At 38.9% G+C, this 21,928-nt stretch overlaps 1 protein-coding gene across 1 annotated transcript; it reads left to right on the top strand.

The window, feature by feature from the left end:
- Positions 1-1,295: 1,295 nt before the first annotated feature.
- On the top strand, positions 1,296-21,725 carry FEM1C (fem-1 homolog C). The gene is made up of 3 exons (XM_030869850.2): positions 1,296-1,457; positions 2,314-3,027; positions 18,858-21,725. The coding sequence occupies exons 2-3, from the start codon at positions 2,484-2,486 to the stop codon at positions 20,162-20,164; spliced, it is 1,851 nt and encodes a 616-aa protein (XP_030725710.1). The 5' UTR covers positions 1,296-1,457; positions 2,314-2,483; the 3' UTR covers positions 20,165-21,725.
- The last annotated feature ends 203 nt before the right edge of the window (positions 21,726-21,928 follow it).

Below are 21,928 nucleotides of genomic sequence, written 5' to 3'. Positions count from 1 at the left end.
CTTTCTATTCTGCCCTTCTTTATTTTCCTCTCAGTGGTAGTAACCTTAACTTCAATTTTGGAGTACTGATGTTGAGCCTATATACTGACTGCCTGAGGCAAATATAATGCCCCACTTAAAAATGATTATTAAGACCATAAAAAATGAGAAATCTTTAGAGTATATTAAGGTAAAAAAGCAAAATATGTAGTTGTATGTAAATTATTATTTCAATTATACAATACTACATAAAATTCTGGACAATACTATAAGTAAATATGCAAAAATGAAGTGATTTTTAAATAAAATGTCTTTAATGTTGCATTACTTTTTAAGTAATAATGCTAATTACACTTATGATACTGGGGGTCAGATAATGTCTAATCTAACATTCTCTTTCTCTTAACGGTACCAAAAAACTGTGTGTGAGTTCAAGTCCCCCAAAATAAAGTGTTCAAGAGATTGAAAACTACGTTTTTCAAAACTATTTTCTCATCATGATTCACTATGGGTGTTAAGTCTCCAAACATATTTAAACTCTTCCTCACCCTAGTTTAAAACATCCCATGTGTTAACGTCATGAATTCCACAAGTTTATTTCCTGCTGCACAAAGTAGTAATTCTTTTCATTTATATTAACTTTTTAGCTTCCTCTCATTTCCTGGTTTTACTGTTCAGAGTGAAGAACTCGATGACTTACACTGCTGTTAAGCTTTATCATTCCTTGTAGCTTTATATTTTCTTAGAGTTCATATTTTTATAAACTAAGCCATGTTTGGCAGCCTCCAAAACTAAGCTTTTTCTCAAGTTTGTTGCGTTTTTCTTGTTTTGCTTTTTTGAGGCCTCACAACGAGCTCGGTATATTCCAGGGCCCAGCAAAGGAAGGAACCTTAGAAGAGACTAGTTTGAGAGAGTTGATGTCTGCGAGAAAGAAAGAATGGCTACCACCCCTCTGGGGGGTTATGGCCTTGGAACCCAAAGGTACCCGAAACCAGCGCCCCGAAAGGTGGAGCGCGGAGCAGCCCCCGACACCTCGACAGCCTCTCCGCCAACCTTCGGCGGCCGCCTCCGGCGTGGCCCCGCCCCGCCCCGCCCCGCCCCTAGGCGGCTGCTCGCGGCAGCCGCCGCCCTCCCCCGGCCCAATGGCGAGGCTGCCGCGTCGGTGATGTGAAGCAGTGCTCTGGCACGTCCGGCCCCCGTCCCGCAGTCCATTACACCATCCGCCGCGGCTGCTGCTGTAGCCGCTGCAGCCCGCGCAGACTGGGAGGGCGGGAGGCAGTTCGCCGGGGCGGGGCGAGGCGAGGCGGGGCGAGCGGCGCGGCCGGATTCATTCCTGTGGGGCGCGGGGTATGGAGAAGCTGTGCGGCCGCAGGCGGAGCTGGGCGGTGCGGACGGCGGCGCGGATAGCGGTCTCATTTTGAGGGGGCAGCCCGAGCCCGAGCGGCCGGCGGCGGCGGGGAGGACTAGCCCCGTGGCAGGTAGTGGAGGCGGCGGCGGCGGCGGCGGTCGGCCGAGCCCGGGCCGCGGCCTGAGGCTCCCGCGGGGAGGCCTGGGCGGGAAGGGGAAGGAGGGCGCTCGCAGGAACGGAAGGCGGGCAGCGGGCTGGAGGCCACAGGCTGATCGGCCTGCGGGAGGGGGTCGTGGTTGATGGAGGAGCTTGGGGAGGGGGCTGCCCCTATCGGGAAAAGGTAGAGGTGAAGGTTGTGTAGGGGCGGCTGTGGTTTGGGGAACCTACGGACCCCTTTGCGGGGCGCGGGGTGGGGATCAGAATGGGGCGGGCGAAGTTAGCTAAAAGGCAGCCGGATTTCCTGAGAGCCTCGAGTAGTTTTAAAGGAGAGGGAACCTTTTGGGTGAGGATTTTGGCGTTAGCTGGCCGCGGTTTGTTGGGTCCGACCTTTTTTGTTCCTTCTCGAAAGCCATCCTGGCCACGGCGAGGCCTTGCAGCCTCGCGCCCTTGGCCCGCTCTCCTCTGCAGATGTGAGAAAGGGAAACATTTCTGCACCCGCGTCTCCTGCCTCTTTGGGTTGTACTCTCTCTGGGCGTGTGCAAAGCAAAACTAGCCCAAAGCTTGGCTGGTTAGGAGGCGAGAAAACCGGTTGCCTGTAGTGTTTAAATTTACCGTATACAGAGAAGAGACTGTCTCCCACCATAACATTTGGGTCTCTGTGTGTATCTTTTTTGTATTCTTCTTTCCCACCTTTTTTGGGGAGGCGGAGTAGTCCCTAAAGTGTGGCTCCCCCCGCCCCCAGGAGTAAAAATTAAGAAAACCTAGTGTTTTCGCCTTTACCTATGGAAATTTCAAAACCGCTACTTTTTTTTTTTTTCTTTCTCCAGTTTGGCGCTCTGGTTGTCATATGTTGGACGGCAATAGACAGAACATACATCCGTTCTGGGGCGCCGTGATTAACACTGAACTTTGGTTCCTGTAACCCTTGCCTGTGTCAATAGAGTTAAGCTGGAGCTTTGCTTTGAAAGATAAAGCACAGCCTCTCAACTGGACATAAATGGATCTAAAGACAGCAGTATTTAATGCAGCTCGAGATGGCAAACTCCGGCTTCTCACCAAATTGTTGGCAAGCAAATCTAAAGAGGAGGTTTCCTCCTTGATCTCTGAAAAAACAAATGGGGCCACCCCACTCTTGATGGCCGCCAGGTATGGGCACCTTGACATGGTGGAATTTCTCCTAGAGCAGTGCAGTGCCTCCATAGAAGTCGGGGGCTCGGTCAATTTTGATGGCGAAACCATTGAGGGGGCTCCCCCTTTGTGGGCCGCTTCTGCAGCAGGACATCTGAAGGTGGTTCAGTCTTTGTTAAATCATGGAGCGTCTGTCAACAACACGACTTTAACCAATTCAACTCCTCTTCGAGCTGCCTGTTTCGATGGCCATTTGGAAATAGTCAAGTACCTGGTAGAACACAAAGCTGATTTGGAAGTGTCAAACCGACATGGGCATACATGCTTGATGATCTCATGTTACAAAGGACACAAAGAGATTGCTCAGTATTTACTTGAAAAGGGGGCAGATGTTAATAGAAAAAGTGTTAAAGGTGAGTTCATATTCATTTTAATTTTTTAAGTGTTTACCACTTATATTCAGGAAGTTTGATACATAATTATAAGCAGTGGTGTTGAGTAAGCCAACACTGACAGACCTATTTTGATTAGGTATCCCTTCCAGTATAACCTTGTTGATTGTTTCTTTGGTATTTGATAGTACATGGGACAAATGTGATTTTAAAAAAACACCCTCTATCACTGTGTTAAGCCGCATTTTCTCTTTATTTGGAGTAACTTACAATTTATGGGAAGTGGGTTCCTCAAAGTTTCGAGCATGTTAGTGGCAGTTGATCTGAGCCATTAGACTTGTGTTTACTTAATTTACTTAGTTTACTTAACTTGATTTAATATATTTTTCTTAGTTTTATTTTCTTAGAATACCCTTGGAGTAGAAACTACTATACTTAGTGAGTCATTGTCATGTTTGTCTTATGTAGGCATTTCATTTGTTATTCTGTCAGGGATGGCTAGGCCATACTGACCCGGGAGGATTAATATACATGAAAAGGAGAAAATCTGTTCCCTTATTCCATACTTACTGTGTGGCCAATAGAAAATCCTTTCATTAAATATAGCAAGAGAGAACAGATTTTTTTAAACTGCCACAATGCCCAGAGCAAAACAAGGACTAGGTTAAGCAGATGTGGATTTGCTGACTAGCAACAATGTAAACTTCTTTGTCCAGAAGAAGAGTTCAGGTTTATGGTCATGTATACTGTTCAGATGATAGTTATAGGATTTTTTTAACCCTTAAAAACAAGTGTTTTGATAGTATAATATTAATACTTAGCATTAACATTATTTTCCTTAAACATATTTGTTTATACAACAGCAAAGTAATTCACTGCGTAATATTAAAAAACTATAAAACTTAAAGGAGCATACGTACATGGTAAAAAAAAAAAAATCACACAATACAAATTGGTTTACAGTGTTTAGTATGAAAAATAAGTCTTAACACCCTTCATTTCTAGACCTCCAACCCACCAGCTACCATTGTTTACAGTGTTTTGTGTGTCCTCAAGATAGTCTATGCAAATACAAGTATACTTGTCTGTATATCTCTCCCTCTTTCTTCTTTGTTAGTTGATGCATACTGTTCTTTCTTTTTTTTTCAATTTAATTTATCTTGAATGTCATTCAGCTCCAACACACGTGGCTACCTCATTCTGTTTCATGGCTACACAGTATTTCATTGTATGAGTGTGCATAATTTATCTAGTCCCTGTTGACAGACAGGTCACATCCAAAATAAACAATGCTGCTGTGAATATTCTTGAACAAATCTGTGGCTTTGCACACTTATGTGAAAATAATTGTATTATAAATACCTGTAAGTGTAATTGCTAAATCAAAGTGAATGTGCAGTTTATCATTGTGATAGTGACTGATTTCCTCTCAGAGTGGCTAAACCACACAATTATGGGGCACCACATAGTTACTGGACATATTTACTGAAGTTAGTATAATCTTTTTTAAAAAGGGTTGTCATAAAAATGATACAGCCACATTGTGATTTTTTTGTAAATTTTTTTCCTGAGGAAATATAAAACCTCACAAAATTCCAGCACTTAAAGATAATCCTCCCAAAGATACTGAATTTTGCATTTAGATATATGTATGAAATTTTATTTTATATGCTCTTCTGTACTTGTTTTTTAGCTTAATAAATGTTATCCTTAATGTCATTAATAATAGCTCTTTAATTTCAGTAGCTGCATACTCTTCTACTAATGGAGTTTTACATTGCTTCTGCCTTCTCACTATAAGAAATGTTTCTGTAAACATTCTTTCTTATGAATGATTTATTGTTTCTGATTATCTTTGATGTAGGTGTTGGGTAAAAGGACAGCATGACTTTCTTTTTTTTTAAACAATCACCATTCTTTTAAAGAATGTTTGTTTTAAAAGAACAAATTACTGCTTAATTGACCATGTTAGTATTGGGAATGCTTTGAAATCATACCTAGAAGAGAAAGGGTTAAAAGGTATGGCTGCATGTTTAGGCTTGTTGAATTTTTAGTTTGTTTTGGGCTTTTTATTCATCAGCCTAATGATGTAGAGATTGTTGATAAACTCACGTATTTAAATCAAATTGGGGCATGTTTTAAACTTAGGTCACTGGAGAGATTAGTACTGGTACTATTTTTCATTCTCTTTTTCAAAGTTCTTTATACTTCTAGAGATATAATGTATGGGAGAACTATAGTGTAAATAGCCCATATTTTAGTGAGCATTTTCCCTTAGTAAACTGTGAACAATATTTAACTTGATTACCTTTGCTATTTCAGAGGTAATAAAACCTTTTAACACCATCATCATATAGTTTTGTACTTGAGGATGTGTATACTCCCTGTTCTGGCTAATTCTAGAGTTTTTTCTTTTTTTACCTCAGTATCAATATCTAGTATTTATGCTGTTTAAAGAAGTACACATAAGAGAAAACAATTTTATACCAAAAATCGTTTTCATATAGCTTCAGTTTTATATACATACATATATACACATAATACATACGTGTGTAGTATATGTATATATAACGTATCACTTTGTGTGCAGTACTTTAACTTTTGCATAGTGCCTTTTAAATTTGACAGTGAGTCTTAAAGAATATTGGGGGCAGATTAAAGTACGTATGTACCTCCCCCACTCTGGTCCTGAAGCTTCCATTCTTTGATAATTCCCTCATCGATTTTTCAGATTTTTTTTTATTTTATGGGTTTGGGGGGTAATAAAAAAACAGGAACTATTTGAAACTGAGGCAGGAACACTGGAGAAGGATCTGGTAGAGTGTCAAGAAAGGATTTTTTTTTCCCACATTTTTATCCCCATGCAAAAAATGGAAAAGACTGATAAGATGAGGGATAAAATGGGATAATTTCTTAGGAAATTTTATATGTAAACTGTTGGAAATGGTTCTGAAGAAGGAAAATGTCAGTAGATTATGCTTGGTTTGCTTAAATATAAAATGCATGTGACTTCTACCTTCCATTACTTTTTAACAGGCAGTTGACATTTGAATATATTATCTAACCTCTTTCCATTACTTTTTAACAGGCTGTTGGCATTTTGAACATGTTTTAACCTAAGGTGGAATTCATTCATTAATTGAGAGAGCACTTATTGAGTCCCTTGAGTGTGCCAGACTGTTTGACTTAGGATATACAAAGATGAGTAAGACAAGATACCCAGTCCTTGATTCCCTGCTCTTCAGGAGCTCATGGCTTGTTTGGAGAGACAGGTTCATAAGCAGATACTTAAACCACACTGTGGTAAATGCAGCAGTAGTGCTTTCTTGTTTTAGATTTTTGGAAATACTTTATCCCCAACTAACTCATTACCTGAGGGGACAGTGGGTTCCATTTTTTCCCATGCCATTCAAAAGGGGGAGAAAAACTGAGATATTTAGAAATGCTGCTGCAGTATAACACAACAGTTCATTTTTGAGACAGGAAAGTTGGTTGCTATTTAAATATAGACCTCAAATCAGGAGTGATTAGACAAGCCCATCTTAGGGCCATAACACTGATCTCAGTACTTCACGGTTATAGTCATCTTTGGCTTTCTTTGGTTCTTTATTTATTTATTTTTTTTTGGGGGTACGCAGGCCTCCCACTGATGTGGCCTCTCCCGTCGCGGAGCACAGGCTCCGGACGCGCAGGCCCAGTGGCCACGGCGCACAGGCCCAGCCGCTCCGCGGCACGCGGGATCCTCCCGGACCGGGGCACGAACCCGTGTCCCCTGCATCAGCAGGCAGACTGTCAACCACTGCGCCACCAGGGAAGCCCTGGTTCTTTTATATTTGAGGGTTTTTTTGTTTGTTTGTTTGTGTTTTGACTCATAATAGGACTTTGCAGCTCTATGGAAAAGTTACTTAAACCCTCAATTCTGCTTTTACACCCAAATTCGACTGGAAATTGAGCACCTGAAAGTGATTGGTTGAGTACTACAGACCTATATAGGACAGCTCTTTGAGTTGGGATTGGGGAGACTGGCCCCAGAGGACAGGCTATCCTCACGCATGGGTCAATTATTTTAGATACCCAAGGTAATTAAGTAAATTAGTAATAGGATAATTCCTGTGCATGTTCTGTAGGCCACATATTGTGTTGGACTTTGTGGAGGCTCTGAAAAGATACAGCACATCACATTTGTTCACCGATAAAGGAATGGTATAAATTCATTATATAGGATTTTGGAAGAGTGTACTGACTGGAAAGGCCTCATGGAGTTAACTGGGCTTTGAAAGGATTGTTGGAGTTGAGATCTGCAGAAGGGATTTGATCCAGTTTTTAAGGCTTAGGAAATGGCATAAGGAAAGGCACATTGAGAATTATGCTTGGAGGGTACAGAAATTGGAAAGTAGCATATTTGGACCAAAGGGCAGTCAGGGCTAGAGTATAAAAGGACATTGACTTCCAGGTAAAGGAGTTTGACTTTATTCTTTATGCAGTGGTAGGTAAGTCGGTGAATGTTTTCAGCAGAGGAACGACTGTGGTGTTTTTTTTTTTTTAGAGAAACCCATCTTAGTACATTCTAATTCTGTTACATTGTGAGCTCATTGAGGCTAGAGACCTGGTGTTTGTATCCATGTGTTAGAAAGAGTAATCTGGCCCACAGGGGGCAATTGGTAAATGAGTTTGTTGAATGAATGTGTTGCATTTAGGAGAGGAAAGATTATAAGCTCTTGGATGGCAAGGACTGTGTTTTCTGGTCCTTGTAGTACAGAAATACGTACATGAAGACATTAAGACAGTGATTGTGAAAAGTGAGTGGTACAGGTAGAACTCTATAGGAGCTTAGAAAAGGGAGAAAACCATGTAGGCTCGTAAGTATGGTTAGCTTTAAAAGGGTTTGAGAGAGCTAGATCAGGCAGTTTTTTGCCTCGTTTTTAAAAATAAATAAATCTTTTATTTATTTATTTACGATTGCACTGGGTCTTCGTTGCTGCATACAGGCTTTCTCTAGTTGTGGCGAGTGGGGGCTACTCTTTGTTGCAGTGCAGTGGCTTCTCTTGTTGCGAGCACGGGCTCTAGGTGTGCGGGCTTCAGTAGTTGTGGCACGCGGGCTCAGTACTTGTGGCTCGTGGGCTCTAGAGCACAGGCTCAGTAGTTGTGGCACATGGACTTAGTTGCTCCATGGTATGTGGGATCTTCCTGGACCAGGACTCGAACCCGTGTCTCCTGCATTGGCAGACGGATTCTTTTTTTTTTTAAAACCTTGGTTTTATTTATTTATTTATATTAATTTAGTTTAAATCTTTATTTTTGGCTGCATTGGGTCTTCATTGCTGTGTGCGGGCTTTCTCTAGTTGTGGCAAGCAGGGGCTACTCTTCTTTGTGGTGCGCGGGCTTCTCCTTTCAGTGGCTTCTCTTGTAGCAGAACACGGGCTCTAGGCACGTGGGCTCAGTAGTTGTGGCACACAGGGCTTAGTTGCTCCGCGGCATGTGGGATCTTCCCAGACCAGGGCTCGAACCCCTGTCCCCTGCATTGGCAGGTGGATTCTTAACCACTGCGCCACCAGGGAAGCCCACCAGGCGGATTCTTAACTACTGTGCCACCAGGGAAGCCCCTATTTGCCTCTTTATTATGGAAGTTTTCTAACTTATATGTAAGTGGAGAAAGAAGAATACTTTGAACCATTATGTATTTATCACCTTGCTTCAACATTTATCCACATTTGCTAATATATGTTAAAAAATATATTTCTCCCTCCTTTTGTTCTCTGCAGTAGCTTGAAGCAAACCCCAGGCATTCTTTCTCTCCTATAGTATAGGCAGTTTAGGGTATAGCTGTATTTCAATCAAGAGAATGTTAAAAAAAAGAAATCCTTTTTTTCTCTTATCCACTGTAAATCCAAAGGAATTTCATGTAAGAAAATCTCCACTGTAAATTAAGAATGGTTGGTATTAAGAGAATGGACAAGGATAATGACTATTGTCATGTAGGTAGTTTATTTGTATACTTCAGGACTGAGAGTGTTGGAAGCTGAAATTCTGTTTTTCTTCTTTGAGAACTCTAGCTCAGCTCTTGGTTACCTCAGAACACACCTAGTAGCAGAGAAGAGTGAAAGAGAGGGATTTAAAATTTCTTTCTACTCTGTAACATTCCATACTTATTTTGTTATAATAATAATGTTTAACTAGTTGAATTCATTAACATTTTAATCCCAGATCAAGTTGCTCCTGCAAGTTGTTTCTTGTTCATCCTTTTCCCTCCTGTATCTCCTGGCACACTTTCTCTGTGTCTTCGGGGAAACTTGGCATCCTAGTTGGGGAAGCTAAGCTGTAGATGATGTGTCTATTGAGTGCAGTAGGGAAATATCTATTGTGTTCCTCTATCCGTGAAGATTGGATTGTAAACTGTGTCCTCACAAGATTGAACTGAAGATGGTGAAAATGAGTAGCTCCTGAACACTACTGCTATTTCAGAGTCATCCCCAGCAACACAAACTTAAGGCAGTGGTTAAGTTTTACTTATTGATCTTTTAGCTACATATAGTTCCCTCAGTGAGTTCATCTTTATGAGATTTTAATCACATTGATTAATTAAATTTGTTTAAAAGAAAATTTAGGAAGCCCATGGCATTCTAAAGATGTATGCTACTGAGACATCGGGAATGCATGTGTTGGAAGATAGAGGTGGAAGAGTTGGGGAGAGGCCCAGGTAAAGAAGTCACACGGATGCAAATTTGATTAAAATATCTCTTCCTCTTTTTTCCCTACCTTTGGGTAGAGCTGCAGTTGAATAGAGAGTCTGAACTAGAATGTAAGTCTGAATTGTAATGTTGATGTTTTCATCAACTTATGTTGTGTAATCTTCATCAAATTATACTATTATTAGTTGAATTTAGTCCTGATCCCTTAGCTCAGATATTACTGCTTGCTATCAAGACCCATTTCAAAGGCAAGTCCTCATCCCCCTTGAGTCACATGAATGCATCTTGAGCATTTTTTAGCATTTAACTTTGTTGTGAGCTCAAGGACCTGTATTGTTAAATTTCTCTGTGTTCCTAGCTCACTGCCTTATATAAAGAATTAATGAGGGGAAGGCACGTGGTAATCTTAATACCAGTAGTTTTTTATCATCTTTTTTTTTTTTTTTTTTTTTTGCGGTACGCGGGCCTCTCACTGTTGTGGCCTCTCCCGTTGCGGAGCACAGGCTCCGGACGCGCAGGCTCAGAGGCCATGGCTCACGGGCCTAGCCGCTCCGTGGCATGTGGAATCTTCCCGGACCGGGGCACGAACCCGCGTCCCCTGCATCGGCAGGCGGACTCTCAACCACTGCGCCACCAGGGAAGCCCCCTATCCTATTTTTGATTCTTTTTTTTTTTTTTTTCAAACTCTTGTCCTTGAGTATCTCTGGTGTTACAGCATACATGGGGAAGGGAAATATTCTGAGCAGAGGAACCTTCTAGTGCTCCTTTGATATCCTAAAGTTTTCCTCTTCACCCCTTCCCGCCTGCTCCCTTAACACATACCAATTAGCTATTCCAGGAGTAAAATGCTTGCAATCAGCCTTGTTATGCAGTTGAACTGCACCCCTCCCCCCCCGCCCCCATGTTTATAGGTGGACCTCTCTTTAAAGACTCGGCTTAGCCCCAGCTGCAAGGTAGAAGAATGGATGCCAAGCACAGCAGGCTAAAGAGAGATGATGAGCGAGCTGGAGCTGTCGTGTAAGCTGACTCTTCTCGCCGCACGACAGGCCAGCAAATCGGGAGACGAGGTGTTGAGGCAAGGAGTACCACTTTATTCGGAAAGCTGGCAGACCGAGAAGATGGCAGACTAGGGTCCCCCAAAAAACCACCTTATGGGGTCTGGATGCCAGTTTTTTTTTACAGAATCGGAAGTAAAGTAAAAAGGCAGAATAGAGAGGGAGAGGTGGGGAGGAAGTAAAGTAAAAACGGCCATCAGTCTTGGAGAACATCTCCTGGAATGGCCAGCCTCCCGGAGGGGATGTGTTAATTTCTTTTTTTCTTGCAGCCGTTCACAGGTGGGTAGGGTTCCCTGAGGCAGGAAATTATGTATGATTATAATAACAAAAGCAACGAAAAGCAAAGGCTAAAGTCCAAGAAACAGATCCAACATGGAGTCAAAATTGGCTGTTGCCTGTTACAATAAGAACTGTTTTTGTGCATTTCCAGACAAATCTGTTATGATAAAAAACCTTTTAATTGCTGTTTCTATCAGTCAAAACTTATACTTTACTAAAAACAAATACTTTGATTTTAAAACAGCTTTGAGACATAATTCACATACCATTCACGCATTTAAAAACCACCCATCATTGATTTTTAGTATGGTCACAGATTTGTGCAGCCATCACGACAATTACTTTTTTTATTTTTTATTTTTTTGGTTGTGTTGGGTCTTTGTTGCTACGCGTGGGCTCTCTGTAGTTGCGGTGAGTGGGAACTACTCTTCGTTGAGGTGCGCAGCCTTCTTATTGCAGTGGCTTCTCTTGTTGCAGAGCATGGGGTCTAGGCGTGCGGGCTTCAGTAATTGTGGCACACGGGTTCAGTAGTTGTGGCTCGCGGGCTCTAGAGCACAGGCTCAGTAGTTGTGGCGCGTGGGCTTAGTTGCTCTGCGGCATGTGGGATCTTCCTGGACCAGGGCTTGAACCCGTGCCCCCTGCATTGGCAGGCGGATTCTCAACCACTGCGCCATCAGGGAAGCCCAGTTCCCTAAGTTTTGAAAAACATAAACTGTAATTTAACCACCACTACAATAGAGGTGGAATGAAAACTTCCTGTATGCCCCTTTGCAGTTAACCATTCTCTCAGCACCCACCCTCTGGCAATCACTGGTCTGTTATGTCCTTATAGTTTTTTAGGCATTAATTTTAATAGTGAAAATTCTGAAGGAATGCAGATGTCCATCAACAGAGAAGTGTTTATGTAAATTATGACATGCCTCCTTACTTGAACTTTAACCATAAAGCCATTAAGAGTGATTATGTAGTATCTGTGTAAATAGTTCATGTAGACTATATACATGGAACATGACAAAATGACTAAGATGTAGGTGAAAAGCAGGAAACAGTTGTATATTTTCTGATTACAACTTTATCAAAATATACTATGTAAAGACACTTGGAGACATGACATAGTTGCTGTAAAATTATGCTTTTGTATTGGGGGTTTTTTTTGACCTCTGTTTTCTTAACTTTTAAGTAATGGTCTAGGTTATAATTCAGAAATTTTTTAGGGCTTCCAGGGCATGAAAGTGTGGCAGTTATATACTTAACCTGTTAGAATAATAAAGGTGATCCCCTCCTGCTAAGATTTTACTTTTTTTTTTTTAATGTATTTATTTATTTTTGGCTGCGTTGGGTCTTCGTTGCTGTGCGCAGGCTTTCTCTAGTTGCAGCGAGCAGGGGCTACTCTTCATTGTGGTGCACAGCCTTCTCATTGCGATGGCTTTTCTTGTTGCGGAGCATGGGCTCTAGGTATGCGGGCTTCAGTAGTTGTGGCACATGGGCTCTAGAGCGCAGGCTCAGTAGTTGTGGTGCACGGGCTTAGTTGCTCTGCAGTATGTGGGATCTTCCTGGACCAGGGCTCGAACCCGTGTCCCCTGCATTGGCAGGTGGATTCTTAACCACTGTGCCACCAGGGAAGCCCTAAGATTTTAGTTTTTAAAGTTATTTTGTCCTTATTTGAATCATTTTTTGTGATATCAAGTATTAAAAATTTAAGAATCTACCTTAGCTTTGATATTGTGCTAAATAACTGCTATCTGGGATATACAGGAAATATAACATAGGCTCTGTGTACTTTAGGAATAGACAGTTTAGGTAAGAAAACCTATTTGTGAAGCACTAACATATTATGTAAGGTATTACATAAGATTATAGTAGTAGATATAACATGAGTACTTACCAGGATGAATGAAACATTTATTCACCAGGCATTCTCAAAATGATAAATTGACATAGTATAACCAAGAAGGCCTCTTTGAGCAGCTGAAATTTCTGGTGCAACTTGGAGGAAAAGAAGTTAAAAAGGCAAAGAAGAAAGAGTATATTGACAGGAAAATTAAGAGAAGAGGCATGGAGGTGGAAGTAAGCGGGACTATTCCAGGAACTGGGAGAGGTAACTTAGAATACAGTGATGGGAAGCCTAAGCCGTTTCTTTGCCTTGTGTGTGGCTGGTATTGATGATGTCTTTTGGGTTAGAGAAGGTGTTGGCAAACTCTGGCCCAGAGGTCAAATCCTGCCCACCCCCTGTTTTTGTACTGCCTGAGAACTAAGATATATTTTTTATATTTTTTAATGGTTGAAAAAAAAATCAAATGAAGAATAATATATCATGACATGTGAAAATTACACAAAAGCCACATTTCAATGTCCATAAGTAAAGTTTTGTTGGAAAACAGCCATGTCCATTAATTTAACCAATTGCCTATGGATACTTTTTGTTATATGGTAGAGTTGAGTGATTACAACAGAGACCTTATGGACTGCAAAAGCTGGAATACTATCTAACCCTTTACAGAAGAAGTTTGCTGGCTCCTGGGCTAGATTCACAGAGCAGCATTCATACTGGAGATGACAACGAATGAGGCTAGAGAGGTAGGTTAGGGAAATATTTCTCTTTTTAAAAATCTATTTCCCAGAGTATATCTTCTTATGTGTGTTCCCACTACCAAGATTAAGCTTTACTTCACATGACATGCCTTCTAAAACTATAGATTTCTGCCTTGTTGCTTTCTCATCCTCACACAGATAGTGCTTTGAGAATCAATGCTGTAGAATTTTGAAATCTTAAAGATTTTCAGCTATTTCTTTAGAGGAAGCATGAAAGCTTTTGAGCTGGAAAGTAATATGATTGGTGGAAGTTTTATTATGATGCTTGGTTTATATTAGAAATAAATTATTCACTGGAGTGTAGTATGACTAGCATTTAAAATATGACCTTAGTAATGAGCAATACACTGAAATGGCAATTGGGAGACATGGGTTTTTATTTTACTACCAATTTCTCTGGTTTCTGTTTGTAGAACAAGTTTATCTTCTCCACTTTGCATAGTTATTAATAGAAGTTTGCAATAGTTAATACAATTTAGGGGAAAAATGCCGTGCTAGCATACTGGTACCTTTTCTCTTCATTTATTTCTGTTTTTTATTATTTGCTTCTAGTCTCTCTAGGTTTAATATATTGTTTTTCCCCTATAAGTTCTTGAGATGGAAACTTAGCTGTTTTTTCAAAAAGCCATTCTTTTCTAATGTACATTTAAGCATAGTTTAGCCATATCCCACAAGATTTTTTATTTAACATTTTTATTATCATCCAGATAAAAATATTTTCTGCTTTCCATTGGGATTCCTTCTTTGACCCGTGGGCTATTTAAAAGTATATTTTTAAATTTCAAATATGTGGAGATTTTTCTAGGGTTTTTTTTTTTTTTCCGCTTGTTTTTAATCTAACTTGTATTGTGGACTTAGAACATATTCAGTGATTTCAGTCCCTTGACATTTGTGTGAGTCTCATTTTATGGCCCAGAATGTAGTCAGCATTTGTATATGTTCCATGTGTCCTTAGAAAAAAATTAAATTCTATAGTGTTCATTTAATTTTCAATATCCTTATTGGTTTTGGTCTCCTAAACTGAAAAAGGTGTGTTCTAATGTATTATGAGTGGATTTATCTGATTTTCCTTGTAGTTCTGTTGATTTTTGCTTTATTTATTTTGCTGTTTTTAGGTGAAAACAAATTTAGAATTATATCTTTCTGTTGTTTTGAATTTTATGCCATTATAAAATTGTTTATCTGTAATCATGTATTTTGTTTTAAAGTCTACTTAATCTGATATTTTAATATCAGACCGCTTTCTTATGGTTAATTTTTGCATAAAGTATATATATTTTTTCATCTTTTCACTTAAACCTTTTTCTATCCTTACATTTAAGGTATTTCTCTTGTAAGCAGCATGTAGTTGAGTTCTATGTGTGTTTGTATTTTCAGTCTGACAGTTTTTGTCTTAATGGAACATTTAGTTTGCTTGTATTTAATGTAACTACTTATATATTTGGGCTTTAATCTCCTAGCTACTTACTGATTTTTATTTGTCTACCTGTTTTGCTTTGTTTCTGTCTTTGTTTGGATTATTTTTCATTTTTTCTCTATATTAGAGGATATAGTAATTATATGCATGCATAGCCTCTATTATTTTAGTGGTTACTCTAGATAGTACTACTTTGACTTATCAAAGGCTAACATAAATTTCTAATTTTACCTCTTTCCAAGCAAGGCAGAAATCTTAGAATACTTCAACTCCAATTACCCTCTTTACTTTTATGCTATTGCTGTCAAGCATTTTTCTTCTATATGTGTTTCAAACCCTGTTACAAGATATTATTTTTAACGTCAATATTTATTTAGATATCTCACAAATTTACCCTTTCTGTCAATGTTGATACTCTCCTTTCCAGGCTTCCATGTGGCTCATCTTTTCTTTCTCACCTGAAACGGTCCTTTACTTCACAGAATTCTAAGTTGGCATTTATTTTCCTTTAGTGCTTTAAGGCTTCTCTTGTTTCTGATTAGAACTTTGCTGTCAGTCTAATTGTTGTTCTTTGGCAGGTCATGTCCACCTATTCTTTGGTTTTAAGATTTTTCTCTTTGTCCTTAGTTTTTAACGGTTCTGCCGTAGAGTGCCTCAGTGTGGCTTTCTTTTTGTCTATCCTTGTTGTTTATAAAACTTATTAAATTTATGCTTAATCTTTCATCAGCTTCAGAAGATTCTCAAACTTTATCTCTTTAAATATTGCTTTGGGCCTATTTTCTTACTCTACAATTCTGGTTTTAAGCATGTTATCCCTTCTGACATCGTTTCCTCTGTCTCTATAGTCTCCTGTTTTTCCATCCTTTCACTTGCATGCTTCTTTCTATGTATTTTCATCTGACTTAATTTTCTAGTTCACTAATTCTCTATTCAGCTGTGTGTAGTCTGCTTTTAAAGCCACCCATTGAGTTTTTCAGTTCTAGAATGTCCGTTTGGTTCTTTTTTGTAGTTTGCAGTTTTCTGTCTAATTCTCAAATTTTTTTTAAATATCTGAATACTCTAAGCATAATTATTACTTTAAAGTCTGTGTCTGATAACTGTATTATCTAGATCTTCTGTTGGGCTTTTCTCTTAGCTCTTATCCTTGGTTTTTGTGTTGTGGTTCCTTGTTTTCTCTTTTGTCCATTATTTTTGATTGGATACCAAACATTATATATGAAGAATATATAAAAATAATTTGAGCTCTAATATGATAATATCTTCATCTAAGTAGTATTTGTATTTGCTTCTGGCTTTTGATTACATATATACTAGCAGTTCTGGATCACTTTAATTCAATATAAAGATGATTTTAACTTGCATTTCAGTGCCTGTGAACGCTGGTTTCTTTGCACTTCACCTTAACTCCTAGAGAGCAGCCCTTCAGAGCTATAACCTAAAGTGTATAGGGATTTCTTAATGGGCTTTGGACTCCAGTTTTCTCCTCTAGCCCTGAAAGGTCAAAAGCTCTGCCCAGTTTTTTAGCTGCCTATTCCAGAATCAATAGAGGTCGTTGGGGAAAGCTTCCCCAAATTCTGGACTTTACTTAACTAATTTTCTTTATTCTCCTGGATGTTGTCTCCCTGTGAGCTCTTACAGGCGGTCGTACAGATTTTTTTTAAATGCAGTTTTCAGCTTTTCTGGTTCTGATTGGGAGGGTAATCATGCTACCTCTGCCAATACTAGATGTGAGAGTCTCTTATTCCTTTAAAAGAAAAAACAAAACAAAACAACATTTTTTCAGTATATGGTGTATTCAAAATATATATATTCTGCATTTTTCTAATATGTCAATTCAGTTACTTAAAAAACTGGCTTTTGCTGCATTCTTTTTCTTGATTTTATTGTTCTGAATAGAGAAGAATGCCATCTAAGCCTTCTGTTTATATTTCTATTATATTGTCTATTTCTTAGAGAAAATGGGAATATTAGGGATCCATAATTCAAAAGAGTTTTAAAAATATACTTAGTAGTAGTCATGTTTAATTGAAATTATTTTGAGCAAATGAACATTAGTAGTCAGAAGTTCTGGGCTCTCTTAGTGGTTGGTTACCATACACATTGCTAAAACATTCTATCAGACACCCTTCCATTGTAGACCATTGGAATCCTGGGTCACAACATATCCAGATTTTTTAATATAATCCCTATAGATATCATGGAAGACTAATAAACAGGATAAACTTGTGAAGAGATTTAAAGTCCTAATGTATTACAACTTGTGCTTTTTGGAATTTTATCTGTAGATCTGTTATGTGAAGTATTCAGGTTTAAACAACTTTCTAGTACACATCCTGTGTCAGGGGTCCTCAAGGCCACCCCCATGTTTGCAGGTAACTTAGCATACAGTTGTACTCATGGCTAAGAGTTATTACAGTGATATAATAAGGACATGTACCTGGATCATAAGAGGAAAGGCACAGTTGGGGCCTAGAGGAATCTTTGTGCAGGCTTTTTTATGCTCTCTCCTTCCTGTGAGGTCACAAAGAGCTGTCTTCCCCTAGCAACATAAATGCATGTGTGCAATATTCCTGCCCAGGGAAACCCATTTTGATTGATGAGAGAATGGTTAGAGACTCAATGTCCAGGTTTTTATTGGGCACTGGTCACAAAGGCACCCTCTGCTGAGCACATATGCAAAATTCCAGAGTCCCAGAAGGAAAGCAGGTAGTCAGCTTAAAAGCCCACCCTTATCATTTAGGGAAAGTTTTATATCTTGGAACTGTTTACCAGACAACATTCCAGATGCCAGCCCAGGGCCATCCTTGCAAGCAGGTCTTTCTAAAGATAGCTGTCTCAGCCAGCTATACTAGTTATTTTTCACACACACAGCCTAAAAAGACTGTTGAAATTTTCTGTAAACAGTGTATGTAGATATCAAAGGTCTGCATGATAATTTCTGTTTTGATCATTAGTAGAATGTTTAGATTAAATTTAGGTAGCTAAAATGAGTGATTATGTCTTAGTATGTTCCATCCACACAGCCTTTTACTAATGTGCCAGTGTCTATTGTCAGTTTTAATGCATGTGTGGGAAGAATCGGACGGTGTTAGAACATTTAGTACATTTAAAAAGAATGTTTAAGAAAATTAAATTACAGTGGGAAATAATCCATTATGAAAGGACACTTCAGATGTCTCCTTTTAAAGTTCATGTTGAACCACCCACATATTTTTTAGGTTTCAGTGGACTTGTTTTTCTTATGTGAGTTTTTTGAAGAAAGTATTGTACTTTGTTACCAAGATTTTTGACTAAAACAGCTGAGGTTCACTTGGCAATCAGAAATACTGAAAAAATAATTTCTGGCTCTTAGAATCAAATTGGAGACTCTTAGGTGTTACAGACTAGATTTCTTATTTATAAATGTGGAGTCTGACCCAGAAAGTTAAGTGACTGTCAGCAAAACTGTAAATAGGTGGTTAATTTCATTTTGTCAGTTTTTAGTTGTAGAATATACACTTGAAAACATTACTGAAAAATATCAAGAGGCCGTGGATTAATTTTGAATTTCATTTAGTGACTTTGAATATCTTTTCATGCCTTATTTTGTCATTTCGTTTATTCAAAGAATTTAACCAATATTTTTTCCCCCTGCTGTGTGTCAGACATTAGCTTTAGGTGCTGGGGATCATTTTTTCTTATTTGTAATCAAATTAAAGTATGTCCCATTGAGGGCAGCTTGGAGCTGCCTGCTTCTCTTTAGATTCTAAAGTATACATATGTATTACATTATATCCTGGTCCCTCAAATATGTTATCTCTTCTTTTCCTCCTCCTTAAGGTAATACTGCATTGCATGATTGCGCAGAATCTGGAAGTTTGGACATCATGAAGATGCTTCTTATGTATTGTGCCAAGATGGAAAAGGATGGTTATGGAATGACTCCCCTTCTCTCAGCAAGTGTGACTGGTCACACAAATATTGTGGATTTCCTGACTCACCATGCACAGACCAGCAAGACAGAAAGGATCAATGCTCTAGAGCTTCTGGGAGCTACATTTGTAGACAAAAAAAGAGATCTCCTTGGGGCTTTGAAATACTGGAAAAAGGCAATGAACATGAGGTACAGTGATAGGACTAATATAATTAGCAAACCAGTACCGCAGACACTAATAATGGCTTATGATTATGCCAAGGAGGTAAACAGTGCAGAAGAGCTAGAAGGTCTTATTGCTGATCCTGATGAGATGAGAATGCAGGCACTATTAATTAGAGAACGTATTCTCGGTCCTTCTCATCCTGACACCTCTTACTATATTAGATATAGAGGTGCTGTCTATGCAGACTCTGGAAATTTCAAACGATGCATCAACCTATGGAAGTATGCTTTGGATATGCAGCAGAACAATTTGGACCCTCTAAGCCCGATGACCGCCAGCAGCTTATTATCTTTTGCAGAACTGTTCTCTTTTATGCTACAGTATAGGGCTAAAGGTCTGGGAACCACTGTTACATTTGATGATCTTATGGGCATACTGTGCAAAAGTGTCCTTGAAATAGAGCGAGCGATCAAACAAACTCAGTGTCCAGCAGACCCATTACAGTTAAATAAGGCTCTTTCCATTATTTTGCACTTGATTTGCATATTAGAAAAAGTTCCTTGTACTCTAGAACAGGATCATTTCAAAAAGCAAACTATATACAGGTTTCTTAAGCTGCATCCAAGGGGAAAGAATAACTTCAGCCCTCTTCATCTGGCTGTGGACAAGAATACTACCTGTGTAGGGCAGTACCCTGTTTGTAAATTTCCATCTCTGCAAGTTACTGCGATACTGATAGAATGTGGTGCTGATGTGAACGTCAGAGACTCGGATGACAACAGTCCCCTCCATATCGCTGCTCTGAACAACCATCCAGACATCATGAATCTCCTTATTAAATCAGGTGCACATTTTGATGCCACAAACTTGCACAAACAAACTGCTAGTGACTTGCTGGACGAGAAGGAAATGGCTAAAAATTTGATCCAGCCTATAAATCATACCACATTGCAGTGTCTAGCTGCTCGTGTCATAGTGAATCATAGAATATACTATAAAGGGCATATCCCAGAAAAGCTAGAGACCTTCGTTTCACTTCATAGATGATAATTTGACTGTTGAAGCACGACTTGGTAACAGTTGTTTCATAAATGAGCACTGTTGTGGTAACACCAGCATTCATTTAGCTTGATTTCATCGTGCTCTCATTGGCTAAAGCATTGTAAGCATCAAATTTACAGGATTGGTTTCCCAGTATTTAATATAAATATACCATATAATATGTTGTTTGTGAATTATTGAGAAATGTAATCTCATATTCAGATTTCTAAAATTGTCTGCCAAAGGCTTATCCATTCTGGTTTTGTTTGCTGTTGGGTGCTTGGGATAGAGTTAACCATTTTTCAGTGGTGTCTTTATACTTTTCTGGTTTGTGAATTTTATACAATTGAATGTCTTTTTTGTGCTTCTTCCTTCTCTTTGAGCTTCTCCCCTGTTTCCACCTCATTTTTAACTTAACCATTTCTACTTATCAATTTCTTTCCCCTTATGGATCCATGTTAGGTTGTACAAACTTTATGGACTTGTTACCATTTGCAGTTACCATAAGTGCTTTATCTTCTCTATGCACTGGCTTCAACTTGACTGTTGTATGTTAGCATATTTTCTATGCAGTTGGTCACCTTCAACTCTGAAACACTGCTAAGTATGTTACAAAGTTCATTTTACGAAAGTACTCTTGTAGCATGACAATTTTTAGAGCTACAGGTTAGCTACCACAGCTCAAGCTTTTTTGTTGTTTTTTTCTTTACATCTGAGGTTTCTTCCTCTAATCCACTGAAATTATTGTGTGCTAAATTTGGGAAACAAAGCTATTCTAACTCATTAACCCAGTTGAAATTTAGGTCTGTCGTCTTAATATATCATGCAGTAAAAGGAAGAATCTTTGTAAAGTGACCCACCTTTCATGCTGCGCCAGCATTGTCCTGCTTGTGCTGATGATGTGATTAGGTGTAGAGAATTTGCTTAAATTTAACCTCAAAGTTTTATCACACAGCTTAATGAGTCACACTGAAGTATTCAGTAATTGAACTGCAAATCACTTTTATTTACAAAAAAGAGCTGAAGCATGTCAGTGGCATGATGCTTGCCAAGCCAGATCTAGGCATCTAGGATAATTAAGGTATTTTTAGTATGCAATTTACTGCCATAGTATCAGAGGTCAGTAACAGTGTTCCTTCTTTCTTCAAGCTTAAGTACACCTTTGAAGATAACTTGCATGAATTACTTTGGTCTCAACTATTTGTCACCCTAATTAAACACAAAAGGTTGCAGTGCTTCCTCTTCCCTTACTGAAAATTAGCTTTTCTTTTCTCTTTCTTTTTCTTTCTCTCTTCCTTTCTTTTCTTTCTTTCCTCTCTCCCTCCCTTCTTTGTTTTCTTTTTTTTTTTTTGGATTTTTTTTTTTTCACAGCTTTGCTAATGCCACAGAAAGGGCTCTTTTAACTTAAGAAAAAATAAGTGAAAAGTACTAAAAAAGATTCAGGTAATTATCATTCAGCACTTTATTGTTATTCAGAATAAAATTTATGATGGCATATTTGCCCTGCAAATGTCTTAATGCAATTGTTCTCAATAAAAAGCTCCTTATTGGTTTGAGGAAAAACTCAGTTTACCTGTGAGTTTAATGAGCCTGATCACTTGGATTTTTGTGTTGACATTTTATTCTGAGGATTGATGTAGGGGTATTTAAGGAGTCATCATTGCAAACAGTCACATTAGGTTTATTTCATCTTTACTCAGTAAAAAACTTGTAATGAAGAATAGTAAATAAACAAAAAAGCATTAGACTTAACTTTCTGGTTAAATAATT

This window comes from Globicephala melas, chromosome 3 (assembly GCF_963455315.2).
Source record: "Globicephala melas chromosome 3, mGloMel1.2, whole genome shotgun sequence".
Taxonomy (NCBI): Eukaryota; Metazoa; Chordata; class Mammalia; order Artiodactyla; family Delphinidae; genus Globicephala; species Globicephala melas.
This window is presented reverse-complemented; position numbering and strand designations above follow the sequence as displayed.

Excerpts from the sequence above, each read along its gene's own strand:
- FEM1C (XM_030869850.2), top strand. The coding sequence starts at position 2,484 with ATGGATCTAAAGACAGCAGTATTTAATGCAGCTCGAGATGGCAAACTC. Across the intron at positions 3,028-18,857 it reads TAATAGAAAAAGTGTTAAAG|GTAATACTGCATTGCATGAT; the intron begins GTGAGTTCATAT and ends CTCCTCCTTAAG.